The following is a 10,789-nucleotide window of genomic DNA, read 5'->3' on the forward strand; positions in this document are numbered from 1 at the left end:
CTGGACGGTGCCTGCGCACAGTGGGTGCTCACCAGACAGACGCCTGGACGGTGCCTGCGCACAGTGGGTGCTCACCAGACAGATGCGTGGGGAGCTGCAGCTCCCAGTGTAATAAAATCTTCTTCCTTGAGAAGGGCTGGTATGTGACCACCTGGGGTTTAAAAAGAAACTGTAGACAGAGGGTGAGTGCTTGTCTGTTGCATGGCCTTAAGTAAACACTTTAAGGTCACATTTAAAACTTAACTTTCATATCTCACGTATTGCTAACAAAAGCACAAATAGATTCTGAGCCGTTTGCCTCTTTATTCGAAAGATGTTTTTCACAAACCGTGCAAATGAAATCTGTAACCAGAAATTAATGTGGCAGACTAGGATGTTTTCGCTTTTATTTTCCTAATTGTGAAGCTCAGATGCCATGGCAGGCTGGGCAGGGTACGGTTCTTTTTGGACTGGTCTTTTGCATTACTTCCAGATTTTCAAGGATGTTTTATGGCCACGGCCTATCCCCCTGTGTGCGGGCAAACTCACAGGGCTGGGGGGTCCAGGCCATTGGGAGGCCTCCAGAATGCTGCTAGTGCCTGCCCGATGGAGGAGGTGAGTAGGGCCGTTCTCAGATCATCACATGCCTGCAGGACATCTCCCAAGACTCCCCCCACCACACGAACAACCAGGCCTCTGGGTGCATTTGGCCATGAGGCTGTGCAGGTTGTGCACTGCACAATTTCAGGGAGCACTGTCCATAGAGTCTGGCTGATGTGGATGGTAGCCCTGCAGCGGTAGGGGCCACAGCCCTGCCCAAAACCACAACCCAGCTAGAGGAAATGAGGCCTTGGGGGCTGCCCACTCCATGGCCCTACTCTGCTGATGGCAGTGCATACAGCAGGCCTGTAGCTGACTTCTGCTTCTAATGCTGGTGTCTTCACTGACCTGCCTTTCTCAGGCACTGGGGCCTCAGCAGCACCCTTGGAGTGCGGATACATTGCACCCTTCAAATGCCCACAGGTGATGCCAAACAGCCACACGTCTCACCTTCGCGGTGCGTCATGGGCAGAGGGGTGTGCCCTGCTCTTGCCAGGCCACGTCAGGGGCTCAGTGCCCTTCCGTTCTCCATTCCCTTCGCCTTGTTCTTGGGCAGCACACCCTCTGATGGCCAGTGGCGGGCATCAGTGTCCACCCTGAATTTGTGAGCCCGCGTGACTACACTCTGCTCTTCCGCCCTTCGAACTGCACTGTGGTCTCAGAAGCCCTCCCAGGCGAAACGCCGCAGCCCCTTAGGACACAGGCTGGTTTGGGGGAACCCCCGCAAGGGCAGGGTGGCCGATGGTCCTTGGGCATCACGGCACACGTTGCTTTGGTGGGAGTGTGGCTTCCTGCGGAATGCAAGGGCAGCACCTTCAAAGGGACGCCCTTCCTAACGGCTTCCCCAGAACCAGCAGGAGGAGCAGGGAAGCAGGTCTGGCTGGAGGGAACCTGCTCTCACCCTGGGGCTCCTTCTCTAGGCCAGGAGGCCGGGAACCGAGCTGGACACAGAAGCAGGTTCAGCATGGACACACTTGAGCTGAGAGTGACTCTAGTGTCCCCCCCCACAGGACCACCCTGGGGTCAGTCTCATACTCCTGCCTGGTGCTACATTCCAGGGCCCCTCTGTCCATGCGGCCAGCCACCCGGCCAGATCGTCCAGCTGAGCACGATTGGAACACACCCTCTCTCCGCTACACAGACCACCTGCCATCAGTGTGGAACTGGGGGCACCCCAAGGGATAAAGTCATCCAGTTCAGCACTGCCCTGCAGTCCAGACGTGTGCAGACATTAGGAGACACATCCGTCTGCCCGCCCACCCGTCCGTGTGTCCATCCATCCACCCGTCACCTGCCCATTCAGCCAACGTTCTCTGAGTGCTGCCGTGTGCTGGCACTGTTGCGAGCTCTGGGGGTACTGAGCAAGCTCTGCGACAAAGCCCCTTGCTCATGGAGCAAACACCCCCAGGGACAGGGCGGACAGTTGACAGGCCAATCAAGCAGCCGGTGCCACAGCGGTGAGCTGAGAGGTTGGGGGTGGGACGCCAGGTGACACTGGGGCAAAGCCCCTAAGGGGCCCGAGGAAGTAAGGGCCGCGGGCAAGCTCCTTCCAGGCAGAGGGAACCACTGGTACAAAGGCCCCGAGAGGGGCGAGTGCTTGATGTGGGGAGACGGGCTGGGGTCACAGCTTCGGGATTTGAGTCCTGGGAGAACCAGAGCTTTTCCTGGGTTGGAGGGTCCCCACAGTAGGGCCTGGAAAGGCAGGGCAGGGGACCCGGCAGGAGGCCTTTGCAGCTTCTGGCTGGAGGTTCTGAGCAGTGGCCAGGTTTGTAAGAATCTCGAAGGCAGAACGAACAGGTGTGCTGACAGAGTGGGAAGAGCAGGAGCAAAGCAGAAGTCAGGCATGCTCCACGGAGTGGGGCTGATGGCTGTCCTGTGCTGCGGTGGCAGGGTGGCTTGGCGAGGAAAGGAGGGATGTGGCCTGCCTCATGGAGCCTGAGAAGCCCAGGCGAGCCTTCGTAGACAGTGGCCCTGGCAGGAGGGGGCTGAGGGCTGAACGTAAACCCAAGCCCCAGGGGAATAAAGGACGTTCCAGTCCTGATGCTGGAGGTCAGACTGGCGCCTCCACGCCTCCTGGGTTCCCAGGTCAGCCGGCCCTCGGCCCTCGGAGGAAGGGGGTGGCTGTGGGGAGGGGCAGAGAGACTTTCGCGCTGCACCACACAAAGCTGGGGGTGCTTCTTTCCGACAAGCTGTTGGATCCTGCTGTGGGACGTAGATTCCTGTTGGCAGCGCGAGACTTGCACCCTCAGGCCCCTAATGGGGTCTGCAGGGCTCCGGGTCCTGCGTTGTGCGTAAGGACCGGGGCCAGGCGAGCTCAGGGACGCTGTCGAGTGGCGCCCGAGGCACCAGGAACTGCCCACCCCACCCGCCTGGCGGCCAGGTCCTTAGGGTCCCCGGCCCCGCCGGCCACCCCGGAGCTGCGCTCCACCCCCAAGGGAGGCGGCCGTTCTGGTCCTTCGCAGGAGGACCCGGCGGACCTCGGGCCGGCCGCGGCCCGGCAGAGGCGGGGATCCGAGCGCGCCCCGCGGTGCGGGAGAAAGGCGCGGAGGTGCGGTCGGGCGGGCCGCTGGCCAGGGGCGGCGTGCGCGGGCGGCGCGGGCGTGCCGAGGGCGCAGCGCGGTCTGCGCTCGCTAGTGCGCGGCGGGGGCGGGAAGGCCCCGCCCCGGGGCGGGAGGGAACCGCCGGATTAAAGGCCGCCCGGGCGGGCGGGACCCGACTGCCGCCCGGCACCCAGAGCGCGCGGAGCCGGCGCCCCGTTGCGCAGCAGGATTCGCCGCGACATGCGCATCCGCGCTGCGCGCTGAGCGGCGCGGCAATGTCGGGGCGCGGGGCCCGCGGCCCCGGCTGGGGACTGCTGCTGGCACTGGCGCTGGCGTTGAGCCGGCTGCCGCGGACCAGGGGCATCGAGGAGGAGCCCAGCGGCGCGAGCCAGGGCTTCCAGGTGGTCACCTTCGAATGGCACCACGTCCAGGACCCGTACATCATCGCGCTCTGGATCCTCGTGGCCAGCTTGGCCAAGATCGGTGAGTGGCCCCGGGCTGGCCGGCCGCGGGACGCCCCCTTCCCCGGCCCGCTGTGCCGGCGGGTGTGCGGGGCCCGGGCGGGCGCCCCGGGGGACAGAGCCGCGGCCTTCGCCTTTGTCGCTGCGGCGGTCTCCCTGTGCCATCTCCGTCAGGTCCGGAGCGCAGCGGCCACGCGGGTCGCCCGGGTCTCCCCACCCCGGGCAGGCGCTGGGTCTGAAGCCCGCTCCGGGCTCCCCGGGGTCTCCGCTGGGCTCTCGCCCTGGCGTCGGCTCAGAACCGGGTGCTCGCGCTCAGGGAATCCTCGCGGCCAGGATTTCTGTCGGGTTTGTTGCGGCTTTTTACAGCGAGAGAGGAATGTTCTTGGAGTCAGGCACAGCAGTGATGTTTTATCGTCTCTAGGGCAGAAAAGAAAATCCATGCTCCTACTCAAGAGTAAACCCAGTGGGACCCTATTTGTAGGAGCAATTTTCCTAGTGACTGTCTTCCTTTCTCTAAACATCCTGGTCTGTCCGATTTCTCCTCTCTTAACTGGCTTCCAGAGAGTCAGTAATACGGGAGTTGCAGGTGACTCCCAGGCAAGGTGATAGGAAGGTCGGCTTTCTTAAGAGCTCACGAGGATCAAAGTCTCAGCGTGTTGGCCAGTGCCGGCACTGGGGCTCTTGCTGGAGGTGGCGGGGACGTGGGCGCAAGTGTCACCTCCTAGCGGCATCCTGCAGCCCAGAGAAGCAAGACCAGAGCAGCAGGCGTCTGGGAGGTTTCCGGAGTGGTTTTGGGATGGGGACAGGGTAAGGAGGAGAGGGTCTGCTGGGGCCTGGGGGCTGATGTCCTTGGCAGGACTGGGGAGGGACAGGCTCTGGGGAGAGCGGGTTAAAGGGCCGGTGTAGCGGGCAGGCTTGGCTGGAGAAGGGCACCTGCTGTCTGTCCTGTGTCTGTGGTGAGCTCCCTTCCCCTTTGAATCCGTCTTTTCTGCTCTGTCTCTTCAAAGCTCTTCCCGTTCCTCCTGCCCCTGCCTCTGTGTGGCTCCGCCTTCCTCCCCGTGTGCTTCAGCACCCGGCCCCTCGGGCTTTCCAATCGGGGCCGCGTTGAGGCTGGCTGCGTCCTGGAGCTCACTGACCCAGGAACGGTGAGGGAGGCAGGGAGGGCCAGCCTCAGCCTGAGGCTCCCAGGACACCCGTCCTAAAGCTCGGCTGCTTCCGTCTGGTGGGTGTACCCTGTGGAGTGAGTGAATTCGCACTTTCTGTGCGAGCTGGGGGCCACCGCCAGGCCAGTCCCCATGTCCAGTTCAGGACCTGGCATCTGAAAGTCCAGTGACGGCCCCCGGAGCACTGGCCAGGCGGTCAGCCCTGCTCGGGGAGGCTGCTGGGAGGGCAGGCTGACCCCAGAGTTTGTTATTAGCCAGGAAAAGCCTTCGGGCCTTCCCAGTGCTGCAACTCGTCCTGAGAGGACGTGCATGAGGGTAGGGGGGTGGGTGTTGGGCCCAGAACGCGTTTCCTGCAGGGTCTGGACCCGCCATAACAAGCCGCTTCCCAGGCAGTCACTGTAGCCCTGGGCTGGTTGCCCCCCTGAGAGGGCAAGAGCCAAGCATTGGTGGAGTTTGGGGGCTCTGAGGACAACATGGGGGGCCCTTGGCACTCCCTTGGAAATGCCCTCACCCTGGACAGGCCCTAACCCTAACCACCCGCCGTCTTTTCTGTACTTGGAGGCTCCCGCTGTGAGGGTGTCACCGCGAGCAGGTCACCCTGTGTAGGGGCTGAGTCTTTCTATCTTAAAACGTGAGGCAGGACCCTCCCCTCAGCCCCCAGGCCCCCATCTCTCAGCCCCACCCCCCGGCTCCCTGAGGCCCTCCTGGGGGCTGAGTGTGGTCCCCACGCGGCCCCAACTCCTGGCCCTGCCCAAGAGCCCCCACCTGATTCTGCCTGTTCCCACCGTCCCCCCTGGGCTGGCTGCGTCTTCTCCTCCCACCCTGGGTCCCCCCACCCATCTCCCTGCACTGGGCCATCTCACACCTTCGGGTGCCCAGCTCCCACCTCCAGCGGGCGTCCGTGGTCAGCTGCCTCCCGGGCACCCCTGCACAGACACCTCCACGCCCTAGTGCTCAGGCCCAGACAACCCCACACCTCCAGCCCCCCCACCCTCCACTCCTCACACTCGAGGCTCAGCCGGCCCAGACACAGCGGCTCACGCCAGGTCAGCACCGTGGCCCCTGGCACAGACTCCAGCTCCCCGTCCCCACGACCCCTGTCCACTCTGCAGCGCCCAGGGCGGTGACAGCAGAGACCTGCCTGGGGCGACCCCCCAGGCCCAGCACTCTGCCTGCGGCTCCCTCCCTCCGGCCTCCTTCCTGGTGAACTCTGGACTTGCGGGAGCACAGCCGGTGGACCTGGCCTCCTTGGAAGCCTCCCAGCCCCCCCCCCACCCCGTGCAGCCACCAGACATGCCCCTGTCCCGAGACCCCCCCAGAGCAGCCTCCACCCTCAGCCTGCAGGCAGACACGGCAGGGCTCCAGTATCTGCACAAATTAGGGAAACGCTTGAGTTTCGCCGAACCCCTCCATGTGCCACGGTCCCCAGCCTGCGGCTCCTACTGACGACGGTGCTTGGCACGTTTTGTTGTTTCAGATGATCAGCGATTGCCCGACTATTTCAGCCTCAGGTTGCACACACAGAAATGTATCTTCTGACAAAAAAGGGGCTGCTTTTATGTTGGTTTTCCAAACATTTGCTGAATTTCTTGCACATTGTCTGAAGTGTTGCTGCCTCACACTCACAACCTTAAAAGGTCAGATTTCAAGCCATTCATAACCCGGTTGGGGAAATGAGACCCGGGACCCTGGAACACAGGCAGGGGCTGACGCCAGGAGGTTTTCACTTCCGGCAGCTTCGGAGAAGCAAGGATGGGAGCTGCCTGGCAGGTGGTCAGGAGCCTGGGTGAGGAACAGGTGCCCCGAGCCCACAGACCCCAAGATCCGTGCCCGGGCTCAGCAAGCCCCCCCATCCGTGCGCATTTGGGCGCCCTGGGGTCCCCTTGCCTGTTTCTGCAGCTCTGAAAGTTCAGAAAGGGAGGAGGGGGCTGCTGGGGCCAGGGTGCCGTCCACAGCGCGGGGCAGGTGGGCGAGAGGGTGAGGACCCTCCTGCAGTGGAGCTGTGGGCCTGGTGTCCGACCGGGTGGAGTGAGGGTCCCCTCCTCTGGACCAGGCTGGGTACCTGGGACATGTGCCCTTTGGGGGTTGGCAGCCTGCAGTCACCACACCAGGGTCACTTTGGGCCTCACCCTGTACCGTCGAGCACTGGGGGCCCTGGGCAGGGCTCTCTCATGGAGTTCTCCTTCCTGGGCCTCCTGGGGGCTAAACGTGGGTGCTGCCCGGCTCAGCAGGTGCCCCTTGGCCATGCAGCTGCCCACCCGGGAGGGGAGCCAGCGGCAGGAGAGAAGCAGGAGGGCCAGGGGCCAGCAGAGAGGCCGAGGTTGTGGGGGCGCCAGGGGTGCAGGAGAGAGACAGGGAGCCAGGGGTGCAGGAGAGAGCATGGGGGACCAGGGGCAGGGGAGAGCAGGAGGGCCGGGGGCAGCAGAGAGGCCCCACCAATTCAACTGCAGGCCTTGGAGGACTTTGGTCTCAGCCCCAGGTGGGGGTGGGGGGCACGTGGCCACAGCTGGGTCCTCAGACCACGCCCTGGCCGTGGGGCAGGAAAGGCCAGCAGAGGGTTGCCGGGAGGACAATCTTGAGCTTTCCCGGACTTGGTCACGGGAGGCGGGGGCAGCAGCTGGTCCTGGGTGGGCCCTGGGGAAGGTCACAGGGTTGTCCATGACACAGCAGAGGCCAGACCCGTCCCCATCCTATTCTCCCACCCTCGGGCCTCAGGCCACCTGGCAAAGCCCTGCCGACTGCACCCACCGCACCCCCAGCTGAGCCACCCACAGCGACAGCACCTGAGGAGATGGGAATGTGAGGTGCGGCTTTCGGGCTCAGGAGGCTGAGGCAGGCAGGGCAGGGAGCAGGTTCTAGGCCCAGGTGGGCCCTCCGTTCCCAGCGTTAGGCCGTGGGGACACCTGGGACAGACGGGGCTGGGTGTCTGTGGGCCCGGCCCAGCCGGGCTGCAGAAGCTCTCGTGGCCTGGGGCGGGTGCGGGGCAGGTGGGGCAGGTGGGGGCGGGAGAGACGCCAGCGGTTTGGGGATGCGCCCTGGAAGTAGCGCCAGAGCTCGCGTTGCTGCGCCCGCGAGGAGCCTGGGCGGCCTCAGGTGGGGAAGCGCGGCGTGCGGCCTCCTGCCCAGGTCGCCCAGCGCACATCTGTCCACCCTGAGCGTCACCATGTTGTTCTCCATGACGGCCACTGGGGCTGCCGCGTGGCTGTGGGGCTGTGACTCTCTTCCCTGCGCGGACAGCTGCCTTTCCAAGACCCAGGTCTCTGACCATGAGGTCCCTTGTTCCTGGTCCCCAAGTCCCCGTCACTGCCAAGGTGCTGACAGCTCTTCCTGGTTGTTTGGGTTGGGGTGCAGGACGGCCACCCTCACCGGGCACTCAAGCCCCCGACATCTTACCCGGGGCACACAGGGGGCCTCTACCATCGGGCGGGGGCACCTCCGTCTACACCTGCTGCCTGGCCCAGGGCTTCCTCCCAGGCACAGCCATCCATCGGGCACTGGGCGTCTTCCCTGAGTCATGTTCCCAGGCTGTGGGGGACGCCGTGGGGGTCATACTGACCTCCTGGGGTGAAACTTGGAAGCCGGAGGTTTTTATTCCTTGTGCTCTGGCTTGGCCCTGGGGACAGGAGCCCGTGACATGCCCAGCCTGGACATGCCGTCTTTCCCGGGGGCCCCTGGGCACCGTCCACTGTGTCTGCTACCCCCCCCACCCCACCTTGCTGAACTTCTCTCTGACTCTCCCGGAAGGAACTTAGCAGAGGATGCGGGGCGGGGAAGACCCAGCAGGGCCAGGGTGGGCAGTACTCCACCCCGTCCTCCCAGGGAGGACCAGGCAGTGGACCCTAGGGGACCCCAGTCGTGACGGGAGAGATGGACTCGGTGGGCTTGGAGTGGGGACCTGTCATCGGAGGCCTGGAACCAAGGACTCTCCCAAGCGTCTCTGTGGGAGAGAGGGTTTGGTGTTGAAGGTGTAAAGTCTCGTTTTCTTTCAGGACCTGCCTGCAGTAGAAAGCCACTGGCTGTAAAACAGTCGTGGCATCTGGAGCTAAGACATGGCCCTGGAACATCCCAAGGAAAGAGGGGCAAAGGTTGGGAAGCGCTGATAGCATCCAGGGTCAGGGAGCGGATGGGGCTCCCTGCGGGTGATGCGGGCGGCGTGCGCCAGGGCCGGCCTCCGCGAGAGACCCGGGAGACACCTCGGGCATCGTCAAGGCCCCAAGCCCCTCGGTGACGCTCCAGACAGGGCAGGCTCGCACGCGCCACGCTGCGCGTGACAGCACAGGCTTGCGGAAGAGCACCTTGGGCTCCACGGTTCCACGCGTGGTCAGCCCCACCTTCCATTGTGTGTGGGCCTGTGAGCCCCTGGAGTGCCGGGCTCTGGGAAGGAGCTGAGGTGCTGCCCCGTGCACCGTCCCTTGTGTCCGGGCTGAGCCCCACCCAGGAGCCTCAGTGTGTGGGGAGCGAGGCTGCCAAGGCTCTCCGCCCGCCTGCCCTGCACACGCCAGAGCTGCCCGTCGGGTCTGGGTCTTGGGTGCCGGGTCTCGGGGTGCCAGACTCCACCCCTCCGTCGTGCAGTGAGCTGCACCCACCCTGGCTTCATCCCTCCACACCAGCACCTCTTCTGCGCCCCCCCTCTGAGCTCTGAACCCTGCAGCCCATCCCAGCCCCCGAGGACACCTCCAACACCAAGTGCACCACAGGGCAGGGACTGTCTGCTGTGCCCGCTGTGCCCCGTGGGCCCCTGCAGATCTGTGAGCTCAGGAAGGCAGACGTGGGTGGGTGAAGGGGGGATGGGTGCGTGGTGCACCGGTGCGTGCCTAGGTGAATAAATGAAGGAGTGAAGAAGTGATGGGTGGGCGAATGGGCGCCTGCACGAACATCAGTTTCTTGTCTGTCTGTGCGCCTCATCCGATCCCTCTGGACGGCCCAGCAAGGGCCCCAGAGCTCCCCAGCCAAACTCTCCCCAAATTGCCACAGGCCTCCCGTGAGTGGCACGCCCGCTCTCAGTGACAACGCCTGCCAAGGAGCAGGAACTTGATCTGCACAGTGGGATCACCGACAAGCCTGGGGCCCAGGGGAGCGCCCCCACCCCACACAGAGCCCACCGGCACCGCCCCCGTCCCTGGGGAGGAGCCCCCCACGGCAAACGCTGTGCTCTGGGGGGTGCAGGCCACCTGGGTCGCGCCTTCCGGAGTGAGGCAGAAGGAGCCACCCAGGCAGCCTGGCCCCTGGAGATGCAGACGCACCCCAGCAGGTCCTGACGTGGGTGCTGGGACCAGCCCGCCTGGGCACTCCCGGGATGCGACTCGGGGCCCAGGCAGCCGGCACCTGCAGCGCAGAGACAACCTTGGGGCTTCAGCATCTGGGTTACTTCATCAGAGCAGCCTAAAATGCTCTATTTTTTAGCAGCCACTGCTCTGGGCACTAGACGAGTTCTCACGGGTTTAACACTCACTCTATGCACATTCGGTGCTTGCTGCATGCTGTCAGCAGCGGGGCTCCAGCTTCAAACAAAACAGCCCCAACCCCTCTCTCCGGGAGCAGCATTCCTGTGGGGGGACGGACAGGTGCTCGCGCCACGGGGTTGGTGGCATCAAGTACCCAGGTGAGAAGTGAAGGAGGTAGGAGGATGGTGCGGTGCTACAGTCAGCCCTGTGGTGAGCGGGAAGCATTTTCGGGGCCAGAACAGCCTGTGCAAAGGCCCTGAGGCAGCATGTGCGGGTGCTGAGGGCCAGGAAGGGGGCCGCGGGGACTTCTGCGCTGAGAAACGCTGGAGGTCCTCAGGCCGTGGTGGCTGCTCCGTGGAGAGCATGCGGGAAGACGAGGACAGCTTGGGCCTGTCACCTGATGAGCTGGACCTGCCCCAGGTGGTTGGTAATGTTGGCGCCATCCCTCCAATTTTATAAGATTGTTCCCATAAACATGTTCAGAGTAAGCACCTCAGAAAACCAGCTTACTGTGCCCTGGGATCTGATCTGCGGTTGAAGAACGGCCATGAGGGGTCTGGGAGGAGCCCCCCAGGCTGCTCTGTGTTTGGGGCTTCTGTGCC

At 64.1% G+C, this 10,789-nt stretch overlaps 1 protein-coding gene across 2 annotated transcripts in view; it reads left to right on the forward strand.

Annotated features, from left to right (window-relative positions):
- Positions 1–3,394: 3,394 nt before the first annotated feature.
- SLC9A3 (solute carrier family 9, subfamily A (NHE3, cation proton antiporter 3), member 3) overlaps positions 3,395–10,789 on the forward strand; it is a 34,535-nt gene continuing 27,140 nt past the window's right edge. For both annotated transcript variants that reach the window (XM_012660147.1, XM_012660148.1), the window contains exon 1: positions 3,395–3,602. In XM_012660147.1, coding sequence (XP_012515601.1) covers positions 3,395–3,602 — 208 coding nt within the window. The remainder of the gene's footprint in view (positions 3,603–10,789) is intronic.

This window comes from Propithecus coquereli, unplaced genomic scaffold (assembly GCF_000956105.1).
Source record: "Propithecus coquereli isolate 6110/MARCELLA unplaced genomic scaffold, Pcoq_1.0 Scaffold658, whole genome shotgun sequence".
NCBI lineage: Eukaryota > Metazoa > Chordata > Mammalia > Primates > Indriidae > Propithecus > Propithecus coquereli.